This window comes from Lissotriton vulgaris, chromosome 11 (assembly GCF_964263255.1).
Source record: "Lissotriton vulgaris chromosome 11, aLisVul1.2, whole genome shotgun sequence".
NCBI classification, from domain to species: domain Eukaryota; kingdom Metazoa; phylum Chordata; class Amphibia; order Caudata; family Salamandridae; genus Lissotriton; species Lissotriton vulgaris.
Genome location: NC_141699.1, coordinates 917,805,581 through 917,827,918, shown reverse-complemented (window position 1 = coordinate 917,827,918; position 22,338 = coordinate 917,805,581). Strand labels below are relative to the sequence as shown.

At 41.5% G+C, this 22,338-nt stretch overlaps 1 protein-coding gene across 1 annotated transcript in view; it reads left to right on the top strand.

The window, feature by feature from the left end:
- Nucleotides 1-22,338, top strand: part of LOC147683687 (phospholipid scramblase 1-like) — a 604,007-nt gene that overhangs the window by 361,008 nt on the left and 220,661 nt on the right. The window contains exon 6 of the mRNA XM_086944890.1: nt 17,612-17,776. Coding sequence (XP_086801016.1) covers nt 17,612-17,776 — 165 coding nt within the window. The remainder of the gene's footprint in view (nt 1-17,611; nt 17,777-22,338) is intronic.

Sequence of the window (22,338 nt, the reverse complement as noted above, 5' to 3'; positions counted from 1 at the left end):
GACCCAGCATCCCTTAACCTAGGATGCACACCATAGGCTTGGAGTGCCGAAGTTTCAAAACAAAGGTTCCCCCGACAACCATGGACGGGGATAAATCACAACCACCATTAAAATCATGATGGTCCTAGCAAAAACCCACATGGAATTTCCTTTTACCCACAGTTACAAAAATATTACAGGATTCCCCTTTAAACAGATACTTTCATTGGATAAAGGTGCGCATTTGGGGCCCTTACTGCCTAACCTAAAGTATATAATCAACAGCTTATTTCACGTCCTTTTAACAAGCTCATAACATCCTCACTCCTCACTGTAGTAAATGCATTGAACCAGAATAAACTTACGATCCTCTGGATTCACCTGCAGGACATCTTTCTCACCTCTTCTGAACATTTAAGCACTTGCCTCTCTATCCATCATTTAGTGGTGTCTCTCCCATCATGCTCAATACTGGGACAAGAAACTATCTATCTGATCACTCACCTTGAGTGGCCTGACTCACTATATTAAGATATTTAAAAAAAATAAAGTCTTAACATATCTGAAGTCCAAAAAGCCAGGCATAGCCCTCATACAGGGCACCCATCTCACAGGACCGGAGTCAGCCAAGCTATGGAGAGACTTGGTGGGCATCTCCATCTCACCGAAGACATCTCAACAAACCCTGGATGCACCAGACACCAGTAGGAAAAATGGAGTGACTATTCTCCTTCATAAAACTCTCACTGAACAGGTACTATAGATGTGGACTGACAATGCAGGACACCATTCCTTTTGTGTAACTGAAAATATTGGACAACAATATTTTCATCGGCTCTGGTCATGACCTGACAGGCACTAAGCATGCCTGGCCCTCAAAACTGAATAGAACACTTACAGATTTTGACAGGAAGAAAATACTCATTAGGGAACTGGAATATGGTCCTGAATCTGTATCTCAGCAAAACGGATAGTAGGTGATAGTAAAAAAAACATCTTCAAAGACATCATGATGGACCACACACTCCTATACCCCTGGCGCCTATTACACCCAACTGCAAAGGAATACACTTACCTCTCCATTGCACATGCCTCAAAATCTAAAATTGAATTATTTCTACTCAAATCTATGATGCTTCCAAAAGTAAGTTCCTGTGAGATTGGAGTGGAGAGCATCTCTCACACCGTGCACCTCCTCTCTTACACTGGATCTACAATTGGATGTCTTACAAGCTCCTCCGAGCCTGAATGCCCACCATGAAATAGTGCTGGTATTGTTAAAAACCTGGCTGCAACCTCCTATATATCCTGTGGTCTTCCTGCCATTTCCAGAAATGTTGGTACCACGTTTGAAGAACTCCAAAAGAAACAAGCGACCTCACAATCCCCACCACATAAGCACTGACAGTTCTTCATGGTAAGAGCAATATCTCTGGTTTCAATAACAACAAGAATTGATGGACAGACTTATCCCTGGCGACTGTGAAATTTTGTCTTAGATGCTGGAAAATGATCTCCCCTTCCACATAATATGACTGGATGGCAGCCATGGCCACAATGGTGGCCCATGAACAGCTGATCTATAGGCTGAATGTTCAGCTTTAGATATTTGACATCTAGAGACCATTCTTTACCTGATCTCCTGACTCTGTGTGCCATTTCACCTCATCCTGATGTATCAAGTTTCTTCACTTCCACATATCATCATGGGAAGTCCCATCAGTGGGATGGCAATGTTGTTATTCATATTCTTATGGACTTCATCTACTTTATCTGCCCTGAGTGAGGAGCATTTTTTACATGCTCATTGATATCTTTCTTCCTTTCTTGATATTCTAATTCAACCACATTTACTGGGTCAACGTAATGAGTGTACACATTACTGCAGCCTGATTTTCTAGCTTCTTACATATCTGTTTTGATAATTGGTTAAATCAAGTGACTATTTTTCTGGAGTACCTAACCCTTGCACAGATTTTATATTATAACTCTATTTATATCTTGATTATTCATCTATACTTCTAACTACAAAATGCTAAACATATTTACACACATAAATGTATGGGTTTGGTAGATCTGCCTGAGTGCAGCTGAGCTAGGGTCCAAAACCCATGGCCACACATATTGTAAAAAAAAAGTTCAAATTCTTCTGGGTGAAAATTCTGTTTCTGAGTTGTGTTTTGGGGAGTTTTGTGTCACAGGCACTAGGGACAGGCACACAGGCGGAGTGCTGTTTTAAAATGACGTGGAACACTTGTTTTAGCAACTGGCTTTCTCTGCATTTGTGACTTCCAAATGTAAGCAAGTATGCAAGAAGGAACATATTCTGCAAAATACTCTCTAAATTACAAGATACTATTCAAGTTCAAGTTCAGGCATTTATATAGCGACCTACTCACCCAGAGGGTCCCAAGGCGCTTGGGGAAGGGGTCCATTATTTGTCGAATAGCCAGGTTTTAAGTTCTTTTCTGAAGGAGACGTGGTTTTGAGTAAGGCGGAGGTGAGTGGGGAGTGAGTTCCAGGTCTTGGCAGCCAGGAAGGAGAAGGATCTGCCACCTATGGTGGATTTTCGGATGCGTGGGACTGCGGCGATGGCTTGATTGGACGATCTTAGTTGGCGGGTGGGTTTCTAGAAGGACAGTCGAGTGTTGAGGCATTCGGGTCCTAGATTGTAGAGGGCCTTGTGTGCGTGGGTGAGAAGACGGAACATAATTCTTTTGTTGACGGGAAGCCAGTGGAGGTCTTTTAGGTGTCCGGAGATGTGATCTGTCGAGGAATGTCCAATATGAGTCTCGCTGATGCGTTTTGGATGCATTGGAGTTTTTTCTGTAATTTTGCTGTGATTCCGGCGTATAGTGTGTTACCATAGTCCAGTCGACTCGTGACCAGTGCGTGGGTGACAGTCTTTCTAGTCTCCAGGGGGATCCAGCGGAAGATCTTTTTGAGGGTGCGGAGTACGTTGAAGCAGGAGGATGAGACTGCGTTGACTTGTCTGGACATCGAGAGAGAGGAGTCTAGGATGAAGCCAAGGTTGCATGCGTGATCTGTGGGTGTGGGTGCTGTGCCCAGAGCGGAAGGCCACCAAGAGTCGTCCCAGGCAGAGGGGGAAAGTCCTAGGATGAGCACCTCCGTTTTGTCTGAGTTGAGTTTTAGGCGGCTATGTTTCATCCATTCGGCTACTTCTTTCATGCCTTCGTGAAGATTGGTTTTGGCGGTGTTAGGGTCTTTGGTGAGGGAAAGGATTAACTGGGTGTCGTCGGCGTACGAGATGATGTTGAGGTTGTGTTGACGCGCGATGGAAGCGAGTGGACTCATGTAAACGTTGAAGAGGGTGGGACTGAGTGAAGATCCTTGTGGTACGCCACAGATGACTTCAGTGGCCTCTGAGTTGAATGGGGGAAGTCGGACTCTTTGAGTTCTCCCAGCGAGGAATGAGATGATCCAGTCCAGGGCTTTTCCTTGTCTGCCAATATGGCTGAGGCGTTGTATAAGGGTGCTGTGGCAGACTGTGTCGAAAGCGGCGGAGAGGTCGAGTAGAATGAGGGCCACTGTTTCTCCGTTGTCCAGTAGTGTTTGGATATCGTCAGTCGCTGCAATGAGGGCGGTTTCGGTGCTGTGTTTGGCTCGAAACCCGGATTGAGATGGATCGAGGGAGTTGTTGGATTCAAGGAAGGCGGCGAGCTGGTTGTTGACGGCTTTCTCAATGACTTTGGCCGGGAAAGAGTTCAGAGGGGTCTGCTGTGGGTTTCTTCAGAAGGGTGCTGAGTTCGGCGTGTTTCCAGCTTTCTGGAAAGGTGGCAGAGTTGAACGAGCAGTTGATGACATCACGGAGATGGGGTGCGATGATGGAGTCAGCTTTGTTGAAGATGTGGTGGGGGCAGGGGTCGGTTGGCGAGCCAGAGTGGATTGAGTTCATTAGGCGGATGGTGTCTTCAGTGGTGATTGGGTTCCAGGCGCTAAGGTTGTTAGTTAGCGAAGTTGGATCTGGGGGGGGTGGGGAGCGTTGATCGCTGGAAGTATTCTCGAAGCTGTTGTGGATGTCGGCAATTTTGTTGTAGAAGAAGGAGGATAACGCATCGCAGAGGTCTTGGGAGGGAGTGATGTCGTTAGATGCTGCGGTGGGGTTGGTGAATTCTTTGACGATGTTGAAGAGTTCCTTGCTGTTGTGAGTGTTGTTGTCGAGATGATCCTTGAATGCTGATTTCTTGGTGGATCGAATCAGTTGGTGGTGTTTGCGGGTGGCTGCCTTGAGGGTGGCCATGTTGTCGGTGGTTGGGTTTTTTCTCCATGATTTCTCCAGGGTGCGGCATAGCTTCTTGGATTTTTTAAGGTCATCATTGAACCAGGGAGCCTTAATGCTGGCTGATTTGATTTGGTGCTTTTTCAGGGGTGCTAATTCGTCAGCACTGTGGGTGATCCATTGCTTGAGATTGGTGGCCGCTTGGTTTGGGTCCAATGAGAGGGTGGGGGGGGTTTGGTTGAGTGAAGTGAGGAGTTGGTCGGAGGTGATTTTGTTCCAGTTTCTCCGAGAAATAGGTTGTGGGCGGTTGTGGTTCAGGGTGGTTTTGTAGCTGAAGTGAACACAGCTGTGGTCCGTCCAATGGAGAGCTGTGGTACGATAGAAGGAGATATGCTTGCTGGAGGTGAAGATAGGGTCGAGTGTGTGTCCGGCTGTATGGGTGGGGGTGTCAACAAGTTGTTTGAGTCCGAGATTGGCCAGGTTGTCCAGAAGGGTGGTGGTGTTGTTGTCGTGTTTGTTTTCAAGGTGATAGTTGAGGTCTCCTAAAAGAATGTAGTTCTCGGAGGCGAGGGCATGTGAGCTGACGAAGTCCATGATGTCATCGCTGAATTGAGTGCGGGTACCTGGAGGCCTGTAGATGAGGGTGCCTCTAAGTGTGGTCCTAGGGTCGGTGCGGATCTGAAAGTGGAAATGTTCGGTGGTTGCAAGATTATCGTCGGAGCTGGTCGTGATTTTGATGGTGTTCCTGTGGATGATGGCGATGCCTCCTCCTGTTTGATTGGTGCGGTCTTTTCGGATAATCTTGTAAGCGTCTGGTATGGCTATGGCGATGTCGGGTGCTGATGATATGTTCATCCATGTTTCTGTAAGGAAGGCGATGTCCGGTGATGCAGTGTCGAGTAGGTCCCAGAGTTCAGTTGCGTGTCTATGGACCGAGCGGGTGTTAATCAGGATGCACTTCAGGCGGTTAGAGTCGGAGCTGTGTGTGGAGGAAGTGGGTTTGGTGAGGGTACTGAAGCAGTTGAACTTGCAGGAGATTTTCTATTGGTAACTGCATATTCAGAGGTATACAAATAACAACTGTTCCTAAGCTCAGTATCTTGTGTGTATTGCAGAAATAAATAGGTGTCCTTCATATCCATTTTTCGTTCTTTTTATTTTAATGTATGCATTGCTGCATGATCAGTACATATTGAAATATTATTGTAAGGTGTAACTCATTGTTGGCCTTGGGTTGGATACCTCTTGGAGAACCTACAAAGCCTATATATCCCTGTGACAAAAGGGGTCTAAGGAACATACCGATATATTGCTTTTGTAAATCAGGCATCATGAGAAGATGTCACAGATTAAAATGTAGTCATAAACGGCAGTTTTTTCTTAATAATTTTCATTATGTCTTTATTTCATCAGTTAGTTTCTTTAGGAAAAATGATGCCTTGCCAAATCAAAACTGCAAGTAGGTTGAAGCCACAAAAATTAGGAAAAATTGACTATCTCTTAGAAAATTAAAACAACTGTATTAAAAAATAGTTTTTGATACATCTGTACTTAGTCCCAGAAGCTGGGAAGATGGTGGTCCAATCACAGCCAACCCTTTAATGATGCCATTGTTAGAAAAAAAGACATATGCTTTCTTGAGCATCACTTTTTCCCCTTTTTTCAGGATCAAAAACATAATTTAACTACATTTTGGCTATTTTCTAAGACAACTCCATGGAAATATACAAACTCTGGAAACCTTTAGAATTTACAGGATGTTGAAAAAAAGGACACAAATTTGACGTACATGCCATATGTGGACAAAACGCTGTAAAGACATAAATGCGAAGTACTGCAAATAGCAAAGAAATTTGTTATTATTCCAGGGGTAAAAGGTTTAGCGTCCAGGAGGTTGATAAAATGAAAACTAATTAATGAATAAGCTTCAAAACTATATCCATAGGCGTTTCCAGCTTTTCAAGGTCTATCAATAAAAATTATATCATCAAAACAACATTAAACAGGTGTCAGAGTCTTCTTTAAAATTCTTCAGGCCTCTTAAAGTAGACTTAAAATTAAACACAAAGTATCGCTGCCATTCTCAACTTAGGAGCAAAAGCTCCAGCTCTAAAAATGCTGAGAAAACTTGTGAACTTATCGGATCAGTGACAGAATTTCTGAAACCCAAATATCGTGTGGACAGAATATCATGTAAAATATATAGAGGACAAGAACATCGAGAAGGTAAGTGCAAGTAGGTAAATATAAATTTACTGTTGTTAACTCCAGATGTATGCACATTGAAGAGATATATAGATCGTCAAGGTACATATATGTGGAGTTATATATAGTAAAACCTTACCTACCCTTTCACAATATTCTTGTCCTCAATACTTTTGACACAATATTCTATCCCACGATATTTGTTTTTCCAATAGTATGTCCAAGCACCAAACATTTCTTGTGGTCATTTTGTATACATCGCAAGAAACCAAGAGTTAAGTTTTATGTATCATATCTGGAGAGCTTCTGTACTTCCTACAGCCCCCACAACACTAGTGTAACATATTGGTGGTGCCCGGGCCCAGATTCTCGCACCCCAAACAATCAATAAGTATACAGAGTAGCCCATGTAGAGCCTTATGGGGAACTCCCCCCTCCTGGAAAAAGTGACTAATTCATTGGTAGCTCCAGACGACCATTTATTTTTCATTTTATCGACATTTTAAGTTTTCTTTTTTGGTTGAGTACTTCAGTCCAACCCAGGGCACTCAACAACCTTGTAAGCTGGGTAAATTATGTGATCTTGTGTCCTGGTGAAAGCCAGACATGTTTTTTTTTCTGGGTTGGTCTCCCAACCCCATCCAGAAACCTACAAAATCTCCAAATGTTGGGACTGCAAGGGGAGGCCCAAGGACAAAGCTGCCCACAGACTCCCTTGCTAGCACCTATTTTGGGTGCTGGCAGAAGCCACACATGTTTGCTTACTGTGGCTGGGTGCCCTTCTCCTAATAAAATAATGTGTATGCACCCACACGTGGGCCCAGGAATAGGCAGTATTAGAACCAAATGTGAGAGGCCACCACTTGGACATTTTTACCGATAGCCAACATTTTTCCAACAATACGACTGTAAAAACATATTTTTTTTACTTTAAGTTTGGGGCATCTAGATTTTGTATTTTTACGATATTGAAACTTTAGTGGGAGGTACATGAAGAACGAAAGGTATAATTGAGATAGCATTAGTTAGTTAGTCAGATGAAGATTTGCTGAATACTGCAGAGCTCGGGATGCTGTCGGTGTAGCGGGTGATGCTGATGCTGGAAGAGATGCTCAGAAATGCTGATGATGAATCGAATGCAGAGCCTGAAGCAGAACTTTCTATCCTAATTTAATTGGGTTAAATAAGAAGATCGCGGAAGAATCTCGAGGAGGAAGAGAGTGTCAGCGAGGGGTGCGGCACAATCGTTGTTTCTAGAGACGTCAACTAGCCTGTCATGAATTCTGTCCTGAAGTCTTTGTCTCCGGAACTATCCCAGGGGACCATTCTTGGTAAATATAATTTAGTTTATTTGCAGATGTTCTTTTCTCTCTGTCCTCTCCCTTTCTGAGCATAAGTCATTGCAAGAGTTTGAAGTATGTGTTTGATGATTAATTAATTTAATTTTATCTCCTACTAGTAATGGTGTCTGTACTGTGTTTTTGATATGGTTCACATGTATTTAATTTAAATAAAGGCTTAAAACATTCCTGAGTCTGTGGTTATTTTACTTCAAGTATAGAAAAGTTATAGTTATGTTCATTATCACTATCAATTAGTTCATCTAATGGTCTATCGACCAGAGGAAAGAACTTTTTGATCAGTGAAAGGTTAGTTAAGAATAATAATTAACTAATCCTGATATTGTGATCACACATATAAACTTTGACTCCAGTGGTTTACTCAATTGTGTTTGTTGTTTATGGGCCCAGGAGAGTGTATGGTAGTCAAGTATCTATTGTTGGTACGCCGCTGGATCAGTTTTCTGGTAGCAGAGTTATGGTTATTATTGACCAGTTTGGTGATAAATATTGATTATTGATTTATGTTTAACAAAAGAGTTAGCGTCTTGTTTTGTGTCGTCTGTAACTTCCCGGGGAATGAATAGCGGCTGGTGACAGAAGCCAAACTGCAGTGAGGTTACTCGTCTGTTAGAATAGCACTGAGAAGCTATGCAGAGCTGGCAGTGTTAAATTAGGAACTATTTTGTATAAAAGTTGAGTGTGAGTGATAGCAGAGAGTTTGCTGGTGAAACTTTGGTCTTATTTCCTAATAAGGGTAACACTGAAGGAGTGACAGGTTCTTCCGAACTTGAATGAAGGGTATACAGAGATTTTTACTCTTAGTTGAAGAGGAGCAATTCTGAGACTCCAGAATAAGTTGAAAATCTATCCTTTGTTTAGTGAAACAGGCAGAGTAGTGAATGTTTTTATATTGTTATTAACGAAGAATTTAATGAAAAGTATTAAGACATACATTTTTCGTATTACCTTGTGAAGGGAGGGTCAGTCACAGGAGTGAGAGAAGCAGCTTTGTAAAGGAGGGGTCAGTAGTGAGGAGTATTACTGACATCACTAAAAGGCCGGGCTAGCATTGGTCAGACCAGGAGCGTGAGCATGAGCCTGAGTTTGATTGGTTAAATAGATAGAAGCCACGCTAGGATTGGTTGAAAGAGAAATTGTATGCAGGATTCTGATTTGACTGCTAGTGTGAGTTGCGCAGATAGAATATTTCAAGGGTTTGCAGAATACAATTTTATTTATCATTTAACTAGAATGTATGGAGAAAAGAAAAACATTTTGTTACTAAAGAAAATTAAGAATTTCTTTAAGAAAGAGAAGCCTGTATTGACTAGAGGGAATTCCTATTCGCCACCTGCTTCTTTTATGATGATTGAAAGAGGATATCATTCTTGTGTATGGTTGGAAAATTGGATAGAATATGCAAAAGGTGATGGAGTTCTAGCTTTTCCTGAAAATGGTACGTTTAATGGGAGAATTCTTCAGAATTTGAGGATGAGGATGAATGATTCGAACCAAGAACAAGATTAAACCAGTATGAGGCTTTAGAAGAATGGGAGACTGAACCATATGAACGAGAGAAATGCTGAGGTGGGAGATATAAAGGATTTTTTGCCCGATATTCGTGTGAGTCACACAAAGGTCAGATGAAGAAATGGAGAAGAGCTATAGTATCAGAAGGTTTATACCCAGTGTTAATGGCTGAGGAACAATCAGGAAGCAAGTGTAAAGAGAGAACAAAACACATAAATGTGACAGGATATGGTGAATCAGATGATGAATTGTTGAAGGACACGTTAACTAAAAATCCTCCACCGTACCAAGAAGGACCCAGTAGATTCACCCCAAGTGCACCAGTAATACCTTAAATTTTACATGATACATCAGTTAATAGGGTACTCCAAGATAAAGAAAGAGAAGCATTAAATATAAATAGAGAGGAACTAATACAGAAAATAGGTCAATTGAATCTAAACCCTGAAGCATTGACAGTACCAGTGACTATAGGTTCTGCTATTCCATTATATGGGGATAAAATGAGTTGCCCAAAAGCCCAAGCTGTAACAACTCCTTTCCGTAATCCCAGAAAGGAGATAGTAATATTTGATGATCAGCTCAGTGAGTGTGATTCAGTCAAGTCAAGTTAGGGAAACCTTTATTCGATTGTTATTGTACCAATCATAAAAGCACAAAAACATCAGAACAATTTATATAAAATTTCATTAGAAATTACACAAGATAAAATCTACAAAATATACACAATATATTTAAGGTGTCATAAAATCATACAAATGCAAATGTTGTATTTTAAAAACCTGCTATGTGCTGCAGAGAAGGTGCCCTGAGTTTACAGAGCATCCAATATCATGTGTTTTCGCTGCAGGATAGCCTTCTTAAAAAACCTTGTTACTCTCCACGCAGTGTGTTTATCTTTCAAGACTGCAGCTAAAGCAAAGCTGGACAGCATTGCATTACCCCTTGATGTTTTAAGAGTGGAAGTATCCACACTTTCCTCAACTCTTCATAAAACTTACAAAAGAACATTAAATGAATTGTGGACTGCTCTGAATGTCTGTCACAGAGGCAAAGCGAAAGGTTACGTGACCAGTCGTTCATAGATAGTGTTGTCGGTATTCTGTAGACATTGCCCAATCTAAATCTTGTCAGAAGCATCCTATCATATGATCCTGGTACAAATAATAGGTAGGGCTTCATTTGAATACAAGAGAGCATTAATTAATGTTGCATAATGCTAGGCTTCACCATTTCCCCTGCCATTCTCAAGGAGTCCAATAATTGTAGACCCTCCCTTCTCAAAGTCTTTCTCACCACTGCTAACATAGTGGTGGGATTTTTTAAGTATTCCGGGTGACCTAGGTCCTTCATGAAATTGCATATAAAGTTGATCTTTAAGGCCCCATCCAGGAAAATGCTGTCCTTCATAATGTCTCTATTTAATTTTGTCTGCTCCTTGGTCCAGATCCTATGCCACAGGAGTACTGGTTCCAATCTGATGAGGTCCGAAATAAAAGGAAGGCCCAGCTCCTCGTGACAAACAAAGGAGGACATGCTCGTAGGAGCAGACAAAATGTACTGCAAGAAGGAATTTTCCACCTGCTGCAGTGGGAGGGGGTCAGCGAAGCCCCACACCCCTGCCCCGTACATAGCAGCTGTGATGCACTTTGCTTGAAATATTTGCAAAAGTTCCCCTGGCCGCTTCTTCCTCAATTTCTTAGCGAAGGATGCTAGGACTGTGGTTGCTCTTGTACATGCAAGCTTTTTTAGTAGTTATTGTATGGGACAAGGTGTCGTTCTGATTAAATAAAATACCCAGATATGAAAATTTCCTTATTGTCGCTAACTTTTTGCAATCCAGGAACATTTCCCTTACTTTCTGAATCCTCTTACCGCATCTCATGACAAAGGTTTTAGAGACATTAATAATAAGTCCCAGATCTTTCATGAAGTCATTAAAGCTGTCTAGGACCGTCTGCAGACCATTTTGTGTCCGCGCTATTAAGACTGCATCATCTGCATATGGAAGGGATGGAATAGGTTGCCCTCCAGCTTGAGGGAAGTCATGTCCCTGCCTTATCAGAGCTTCACCAAGGCCATTTATATACAGATTTAAAAGGAAGGGGCCCAGGACACAACCCTGCCTGACCCCTCTTCTAATGGGGAATGAATCAGTATGCTCCCCTCCTATGCCATAACGAACACTGGCTGAGGCTCTGTTATACAATTGTTGCAATAACGCTATAATGTTTTGGTCAACCCCCATTGCTACCAGGACCTCCTATAGCTTCCAATGCATTACGGAGTCGAAGGCCACGGTGAGATCCATGAACACCAAAAACAGACTGCCCTTTTTTGCTTTGGTATACTTGCCAATGAAAATAGACAGGTTTAGGCTTGGCTCTGTAGTGCCTAGCCCTTTTCGGAAGCCATACTGTAGGTCAGACAATACCTGATTGTCTTCTCCCCAGTATTGCAAGTGCTCCAAGACAATGCGGCCTACCACTTTTACTATTGAGTCGAGAGGGAAATTGGTCGGTAGCACCCCGGGTCATGACAATCACCTTTTTTAAATAGTGGGATAATTATTGATTCAACCCAGGTCTTTGTTGATTGAGGCTGGGCTGGGCCCCTCCACTAACGTCTGGGATCCCAACAGGACACCTGTTTCAGGGGAGTGGCTCAAGATTGAACGACTGTGGCTTGTGAGTGCCCTAGGCTTTAATAGAGGCTGCTTGAATCCACTTCACATCCCACACAATCTGGATATTTTGTGACTGCCTTAGAACATTATTTCTGCTAGCTGCGTTTCACGATAGAGCCCCCTGTGTTTGTAAGACGGACTGGTATATATTAGCATTTTTATAATTGTTTCTTAGATCGCATCTTGACCAATTTTTAACTGTGACATTGTGGTTTTTTTAACGGAGGCTGGGTTTATAATATTCGGGGCACCAAAGATAGTACCAAACCTTTATGTGTATGTGATTACATTTGTGATCATTACTAGAGTACTTTATACGCGTTAGCTCTGGGTTCCTTTGCATTTGCACATTTACCTGTAGTGTGCTGTCAAAAATAATGCCTTAGTGTAGGCTGTTATAAGTAAATATTTGCACATTCGTGTACTGCACATCTGCACATAGGCACTTTATTCTCCCATTTTCTACTCTAGCATAGTTTTGCACATTCTTTTATAGCGCGGGGACCTATTATAATAACTAGCCCTAGCCCTAGACTCCTGTAACAGCGGTTGGCACTTTACCTCTTTAGGTGACAGCTTAATTAGTTTTATATATTCCTGTTATAGTGCGCTGATGTTTTTATAAGTAACTATTGTACTATTGTACTTTTTAGTAATTAGTTGTTGGCACATAGACACTTTATCCTGTGAATCATTATCCCTGCATAATTTTGCACACTCTTCCATCATAACTAATGTCCTTTTTAGTATTTACCTATAGGCACGAGGCCACTTTATCCCCTTAGTCCTTATCCCAGCACTATTTGCACTTTTTACTGTAGCATTACAGTAACCCTTTGTTTACTTTTGTATACTCTGGTATTGAGCTGCTGGAACTTTGGCACTTTACCCCCTTGTCCCAACCCCAGCATAATTTACACAGATTTGTACTGTGTGCTGATATAATACAAGTATATTTTATATACAATCCCGCACTTGTTGCTATAACCATCTCTACTTCTACCCTGTAATATCATAGTATTCCCAGCAAAATTCCCCCGCAGTGCGTTGCTCCTGTATTAGTATAATTCCTTTTTGGGATACGTGATAGCATCATCCTTTCATCATGGGAAAAAGAAAGAATATTTCCACCTCCAGTACCATTATAGAAACTGGGGGCCGAGGAGCTCAACAGTCACTGATGACATATCTTAAAGGGGCCATGGGAGCTATTGAGGAACAAATATTATCTTTAGAGGAGGCATTATCACAGGGTAGACTATCCATACCTGTAGATTTCAGTGCAGGGGGAGAAACACAACAAAGTCAGGGTGATACTACTAATGTAGGGGTAGTTAAGACGGAGGCAATGAATGGGTGTGTTTTGGATATTTCAGATCATATTGAGGTTACAGACTCCGAACAGGAGATCGAGCCCCCACCAAAAAGGGCAAAAAATCCCGTACAAAATCAAGGTAATAATGATATGACCAAAGATGGGAATACAAATTTGTCCAAAAATAGAAAAACTCCAGAGAGAAAAAGAAAAGTCACTAACAAGTCTGTTAAGTCAACCCAGAATAAGAAACAGATGGGAGCTGGGTCTGAAAAAATCGGATACCCTGTAGAGGAATCTAGAAAAGATTTGGTTAACATCACAAAAACCTTGGATAAATTGGTACTCTTTTTTAGTGGGTACAATGGGAAACCTATGTGAAAAAGTGGAGGCCATTGAGACCCAATTGAAAAACGATTACCAATCAAGGCACAATGCTAATAACATTTATTCATTGGTACTGGGCAACCCTACTAAGCCATTGAATCCGGTAATTTCATGTGTGAATGGCCCTATAGAGAAAGATACCCAGACAAACCCAGGCAATATTATCAATAGTAATACTACGGCAAATCAGGTCAACCTCGGACAGATCCCGGACACGCAAAAATCTAAGGGGCAAGATGTGAGTCAAAGAATAGAGAGGCCTATACCTAAGATTTTTAGAAGCAATGGTAGCCATCTAGATTTGCCGCCGGCTGTTTCACCTTATGGTATTGTAATAGCTAATGTTCAGCCATTACCAGAATCATCCCATGAATCATGGGAAACTCTGCGTAATAAATCACTCTCATGGCAAGGGGATAAAACTGGCTCGGGCGAAGCCCTATTTACAAACTTTAAAATGGCCCGCCGTGTCATCTGGGTAGGCAATAGAGAGAAAATGGCGTCTGGGGACTCTATTGTTCTGACATTCAGAGATCCCAGGCTCATTCATGTATTACTGACCAGGATAGGGAAAACACGTATAAATGAAAGAGAAATTTGTGTACTCCCTCTAGGTCTTTTCTATAAACCCCTAAGCTTGGAAGGACAGCCCACATTCTTGGCACCGATTTACAGACCAAGGTGGAATCCTTTTAATGTGGCCATACAAAATAGATTTGAACCATTATCATTGTTGGGGAATGTGGATTGACCATCACCTGAAGACCCAAGCACAGGCAGTAAGGATTATATACGCACTACGCGATCAATATTGTGAAGACTACATCTACATTAATGCAAAGCGAGCGTAAGAATAATGCAAAGCGAGTGCAAGCCGAGAGGGGCGGGTATTTAAAAAAAGGCGCAGGTGTGCTTTGAACTATTGCTGCTTTTGAATCTGCCTACACCAGTGATCAAGGGCAATGCTGCCCGAAAGATGTTTGGAAATATGGAAATGAGGCAAGCTGAATGTATATGCCTGAAAGGATACTGTCTGCAAGCCTTTCTTTCCGCCTACAGATGGAAATTCTACACCGTGTGAGGCCCTTCAATGCAGAGTGCTCTATTTGTTGATTTATATATATATATATATATCAATCCTGGCCGGAAAAAGGAAGCCACTCCGGTTTTGAAGTTGCAAATATTACAGGTTTATTTTCGGCAACAAAGAAACGTTTCGATCTCTGGTGAGATCTTGGTCACATATATATAGTGAGAGAGAGAGTTAGACAGAGGTATATATATATTTTCACTGAGAAAAAACTGAGATTAAAGTGACATTATAGGTACGAGAAATAGGTGATAGTTTCTCTGTCAAAGTTATATTTTAAACTAAAACAAACACTGAAATTCACCAGTTGTATTTATTTTTAGTAATTATAACTCGTGTCCTAGGGTGACTATTACTTGTGCCCTGCGAAGAACAATCTTGTTAACAATGATTTGGGAACGGATGTAGCCCTACGGCTAGAGTTGTCTACCTTGAAGCTGGGGAACCTGGTTCGAGTCTCGGCAATGACACTCAACATTCTGTGATTCTGGGCAAATCATTTAATCTCTCTGTGCCTAACAAAACTGAATGTGTCCTCATGTAACGAACCTGGTGCTCATGTAAAGCGCTCTGATACCTGATTCTCAGGTCTAGTTTGCTCTATATAAAACTCAACAAAAAAAAAAGATTTCATTTAAATGTTGCAGTGATGTTATCAATAATGTTATAGAACATGTCATGAGGGATTTAATATAGTATTGTAGCCCGCCGTAGTAGGCTATATCGTCCATTAAAGACCCGCTCAAGCATTAAAGGCCTGAGCTGAAGGCAAGGGCCTTTTACAAGGGAGCAGGACTTTAATGTTTGAATAGGAGAGCTTTAAGGCTATTATAACATTCTGCCACAAGAGAGCTGAATGTTCTAACAAATAAAACAAAGGCCTCAAGGACCCCGAGGGGGTTGAGATCCTCTTGGTTCCCGAGAGGCCTTTGTTCACATCAACAGCTTTGCATGACAACATTGGAATTTTGGAGCTATGGGCTTCTACTGCCCATTAGAATCCAAGATCACTCCATTATTTTCAATGGAGCTCCCAACATTCCAATGTTCTAATATCTAGGATAATTACCTGTTCATGGCAAGAAGACAAGGTATTGTTACCTTAGGGCATGAGTCATAGTTACTAGAGATAACTATAACTGGTAAATTTCAATGATTTTTTTACAGACAAGTGTAAGTTACCTTTGTTAATAGCTATGAAAGTCTGTGATCAATCTCCCGTAGACTTGAAGATTTAACCAGTCTCCTTCACCACTGCATTTAACTATCGAATTAGGCAGAAAGGTCACAGATGAGGTGTGTGTTGGGCAATGGACCATGCATGGTGTGATTGTCATGGTGAGCATATCAGGGTTCACGAATTGACTGGTCACTGCCACTATCCATGATTTTGAAGAGCATCAGTCATCACTGTAGTGGAAACAAATTGACCATGGTAGCTTCTAGTACCAGACTTTTACACTGGGTTATCACCATGGTTGTCACTTATGTCCTCCTATGTCCCACTAACATCTGATGTTCATGCAGTGCTCATCACCACAGGTCACAGCAGTATTGTGTCAGTTGCACAGAATGTGAAGTCACTCGGTCACAACTGGGGCCATTAGCACTAGAATCAGGCCAAAGGTGTGCTGTGTTCCATTCATTAATTCTTTTGATTCTTGTTCTGATGCTGTCATGCAGTGTTTGCTCTACCATCATTGCTCAAGCCTCTCTTTTTGCTGCCAGTGACTTCTGAGCCCCGATTGCTATCTGCCAGCACCAGGAGAAACCAGACCTAGAAGACACCTGTTCATGAAACCTGAGTCTGATATTCCACATAGGTCTGGCCTGATCAGGGCTCATTCATAAATCTGCCATCACACTTCAAATCTGGGGAGAGTAGGGTCCTTGCCAGCGGTGTCTCAGCAACACAAAGTCAGCACCCTGCTCTCCCACCCTCAGCAAGTCACTCACTCTATAGAGCTGGATTAGGGCATGAAGATGGCTGAAGCACTTTAAGACTCAGTAAAGGAGACTGCTCTCAAAGTGGTCAGCTGCCTTCTGTGGCACATTCTTGCAGCCATATAGAATTGGAAGGGTGGCACAGTAGCTCACAAAGTCAGGAGGAAGCAGGTAGATAAAACAGTGGTACAGGAGCATGCACTCTACTTTCCAGATTTGTTTTGAATCAGTGAGAGAGAATTCTGAGTCCAGCGGGGGTCATTAGATGTACAATATGCTGATCCCAATACATTAAGTCCGACAGAGTGGACACAATGTTTTTACTTCAGCAGGATTAGTAACTGAAATTAAAGCTCATGCACATTGTGGTGAAGGGGTAACTGTTGTTATATAATCTATAATTAGGTCTCTGTGAGGCAGAACTTGGATAGCAGTGGCAGCCAAGCTCTGGGTCTGACCAGGGGTGTAACAGAATCCTCTGAAGCCCCTGCAGTGCAGGGTAGAGCTAACACATTAGGAGATATTTGTAAACTCAGGGACTCCTCTTCATATTCTGTAGGAGGGGCCACATCACTCTGTGTTATGCCATTGGGATTGACACCGGTGTGATGATTTCTTAAGTCCCTTTGGGGAGAAATAAATGCCAGTGCCTACCACCACCAGCCACCTGCATATTTTAAATACTGTGTAGGATTACAGAACAGCACTGCAGAACGTTATTTTTAAAGATTCCCAAGTTTTACATATTGATACATAAACATTCCCTTGCAAACAGCACTTTAAAATATAAATTATGTGCTCACATATTCTGCATATTTACTATAAATATAGGCATGTGTTAGATTTTATGAACATATGCCATTTTCTTATGTTTCTCTTTTTTTCTTTATAGATGAAAGTGGAGTATCTTGAAGGTTCCTACACAAAAAGCTCAAAACTTGGGCGTATTGTTCAAAATTGTAACCCCATTCTGCCTATATTCACGATTCAAAATGAGGCTATGGAGAATATAATGAAAATCAAAGGCATTTGCACCATGGGAGTGAATGTATTGAAGGTATGTCATCAAACAAAGCTTATTTCTAACTTCAAAGCACTACACCGTTTATCAGATAATTACTATACAGCTGCAATAAGTGATTGCCAGTTCTCTCTGCTGATTATTGGCAGTGCATTCGAGTGGATGGAATTTGCGGGTTAGACACAGCCTTACATATATCCCTTGAATCTATGCACTCTTTGAATAATACATACATTGCTAATCAGACATCACAAGTGTGGTGAAAACATTGTTAGAAGATATTTACGGAGTTACCTACTTTAGGTTGCAATCAGAACCCTTTCAGATGGATGCTCACTTACAATCATCATAATACGGTCTGCCAATGAAATATACTTTGGGGCCTATTCACCAAAGTTTTTCCTGGCATAAAACAGACCAATAGCCTTGTCTATAGTATAGCTGAGCAGGAACACTGCCATAAATAAGAGGCGCTCCTGTCCTGCCAAACTTGTGGTCCCAGCACTCAGTTTAGAGAAGTGGCAGGTTATATCAGTAGAGCCTCTGCTATCTCTGTCAGTGCAAAAATGTAACCTGAAGGTAATGCATGGTAAACACAGGCAGGGAACTTCACAATGGCTGAGTCACACAGGGAGAACACTTCCTGCACATAAAAGTCATAAATACATTTTTTCTCCAGAGAAACCAAACTTACACTTTGGGAGTTTGTCTTCTCAGAACGGAATTGTTTGACAGCAGGTGTGTGATGTCTTGCCTGAAATCTTGACACATATCAGGTTCTACAAACGATGCCAAGATTCCAGCAAGTGACAGTTCACTTCCCTTGAATAGATTGTGTCCTCCCCACACAAAAGGAGGACTGACTACCCCCCACACAGATATCCTGGCAGACAGAACTGGGTTGAAAGGGATACTTGTGCACCTCAGAGAGCTGCTTTCAAGTCACCTCCACATCAAAGGCACTTTTCGGAATATGTACCGCGTCTCTGACCCCCTAAAATCAGACACTACTGGACTTGTTATTCAGCTCTGCCAGAAGAACTGCTGCACTGCTAAAAGGACTCAACTGGAATGCTGATTTGGAAAGCCTGCTTTTCTGTTTGTTGCCCTGATACCTGCTGCTCTGTGCTGAAGGAAAGTTCCACTCTGCCTTCCCTCCATATGATCACCAAGGGATTGTTGGCTTGCCTCCTGTTGTTTGACACTCAGGGATATCAAAGTCTCTAACCCTGCTCTTGTGCCTGGAACACTTTAAGTAGCCCAGATACTTGCAACATGGATTTCAAAGCGTCTCCTGTCTGCATGTAGGAGAACTGGTGCATCAATCCAGTTGCGGGAGTAAAATTAGCGCATCACTTTGGAACCATCACTTTGCCTCCAGAGATCGACGCAACAGAAAGAATATCACCGCCACTTGGTGGAAGCGGTGCATCTCCGCAACTGTGTGGTAGAATCTAGTGCATCGCTGTACGCCTCTAGTCTCCAGCACCAGTCTTTGGAACTGACGCATCGCATTGCCTACACTGCATGGAGAAAACCGACACATCAAGCACCTGCGGGACTCATCTCACTGTTCATGACCAGGGAGGGTATTTTGTTCACCGTGGCCTACGGGGGTCATGTAGCCGGCCATCAGTCCCTCGAGGTCTGCCTGAACTTTCAATTTGCCTTGGTCCAGCATGACCTAAATTAACCTTTTCAGCGCTACTGGCTTCGAACCACTTAACTGCTTTTATTCCTTTAAAATTCAATACCTTATCTTCTATACAATGGCTTTTGTCATTTTAGTGTTGGTTAGTTTATAATATTATAATCTATCTATATAAACCTATGTGAAGTATTTTTGCTTTGTATTCATTGTGTTAAAGAGGGATTGTGTTGCACAAATACTTTACATATTGCCTCTTTAGATTAGGCTGACTGCTCTGTGCCAGGCTGCCAGGAGCTGCACACATGTTATCTTTTAGTATGTACTTAGCATACCCCGACTAAAGTGGTGGTTCCTGTATTGCCTGGATGCATACCTCAGCCAACCAGGAATCCAGTTTCTAAGAACTAGTCACTTTAATCAATCCTTGCAGTTATGGGCTCTTCATTGGAGAATTGAATGTTACACTTGCAATGAGCAGGCCTGATGGAGAGAAGTCGGGAGCACTGTAGTGAGGTTTACAGTACACTAGCATAACCAAAGACCATGGATTTAAAAATTACAGTACTGCAACTTTGTAGGAGATCCATGCCAGTGGTGGGGGACATTGACTGGTTTAACAGAAGCACAGGGGAAATATTTATTTCAACAGATTTAGCTGGCATAAGGTGAGCTTACATGTGTGCAGAGTCTGCGCAAAAGCAGAGATGCATGAGGACAAAGCATCTGCGTGAGGCCTGAGGAGTGTGGCAACAGAGGGCCCGATTCACAGAACTAACTTAAGACAAAATCCTAAACTTACTACTTTTGGTATTCACAGAAGTTAAGATTTTGTCTCAAGTTTGTCTTAAGACAGACTTAAAACAGACTTAAGATAGGATTTTGTCTTGAGTCTGTCTTAAGTCTGTCTTAAGTTTGTTTTAAGACAAAATCCTAACTTCTGTGAATACCAAAAGTAGTAAGTTTAGGATTTTGTCTTAAGTTAGTTCTGTGAATCGGGCCCAGAGTGTCTGCACAACAGCAAAAGCACACGAGAAGAGCTCAAGAATTGGAGCGCAAGGCAGATAGCTTGTGACTGCTGAAGCAGGGATGCTTGCATGCTTTGTCATGTATCGGTGGCCATATTGGGTGAAGTATTTCTGTGTGAAATAACATTTACATGTGTTGTCACATTCGACAACCATATCTCAATATTCTGTGTTGAATTTACTTGTTTATGTTTATCTAAATGAGCTCACGTTTAATTGACCGACACCCAGTAAAGATTGCTATGAAAGGTTTTGCAATTCTGTTAAGAGGTCATCCCGTGATTCACACCCCTGTGCATGGTTGAGAGTTTGGTTTGCCTGCTTTGGACAATTCTTTGAGGCAAATCATTGCCTACTGTAACACCTTGGGTAATTCGCACACCTTCCAAGTACAACATATTGGTGTTTAATGGAAGGAATTACAGTGCCACATCTTTTTATCAAATCCTGGTGACTCAAATCTTGACTGGGCACAATGGAAACATGGATTTGAGGTGTACATGGAAGAAATAGGTAAAGATGTGTATACTGACGAAAGAAAATTTGCAATTTCAAAACACCGTCTAGGTAAAGAAGGAAGACACATTTTGTATCATCTAACCCCATTAGTTTTTGAAGAGGAACATGATAACAAAATAGATATGTATGAAATGGCTATAAAACAATAGATTTGCATTATATGAAAAAAGTAAATGAGGTGGTTGCTAGGCACAAGTTCTTGGTCAATATCTTAATAAATTGACTGATGCTTTTGTTAAGGATTCAAGTCTATTAGACTCTAAGGGGCACATGCATCAAGAGGTTTTGGAATCGCAACCGGTGCGAATCGCAAAATTCGTCCGTTTGTGATTCCAAAATCACTTTTTGGGATGCATCATTTATTTTTCATTTATCGCAATTTAAGAAATCGCAATTTTTTGCGATTTCTCAAATTGCGATAGCATTTAAGAAATCGCAAATTTTGCGATTTCTTAAATGCTATGCATGATTAATTTTAATTTGCGAATTCGCAATTAGGAAGGGGAAAATTACCATGAAGTGAACCTTCATGGTAATTTGCGAAAAGTTTCAAAAATGCAAAAAAATGCATTTTTGAAACTTACATTTTACACACACACATGCCCTTGGTTAACATAAAAGTTTGTTGAGGAAGCAAAGAAATTTAAAAATTGTAGGTGGTTTACTGAAAAATGTGCAATTGGGTCAATCACAAGAAATGATTCTGAGACAGAAGTACATATTTCACAATAAGGGGAATGGATTCGAGAGAGGAAAGGAAGTCTTGTGAAGGTTGGGGATTCAAAGTTCTCTGTCTCCATGAATATAGTTAGAGTTGGGAATCAGGTGTTAGAGTTACCAGATGGAACTGTTTGGTGCATCCTAACATAATATATTATATTTATTAGGTAGTACTTCATCAACAAGTGGTTCTGAACCTTCATTGAGACAAATTTGTATCATGCAGCACAGGTCAAGATTTTTATATTCAGATCGATTCATGATACCTGTCACAATTTCAGTGTTTATTTATCAACACACATTGTTGCCAGAATGGTGGTTGCATCTTTTTATTTTGGGACTACTGTGCAAGGATTTTGTTAATGGTACTCAATGTTACAAATTTTCCACCTTTAGTGTTAAATTAGTATGGAGGCTTAAGTGATATTTAGGCAAAAAGAATCAAAAGCTATTCATCATTAGAGGTTCTGTGAGCTGGTTCTTATCTATAGCATGGTTATGCTGGATAGGTTGTTATCTCCAACAAAATACCAAGCATAATTCATACTGTTATGCTTACATTCAGATCTCCTTTGACATCCCAACTGAAAGATTAAACACTATCCAGCTGACCAACACTTATTACGAGGAAAGTGAGCTAAATTGTACCTCTCGAAAGATGTTGGCTTTTAGAGATAACCTAG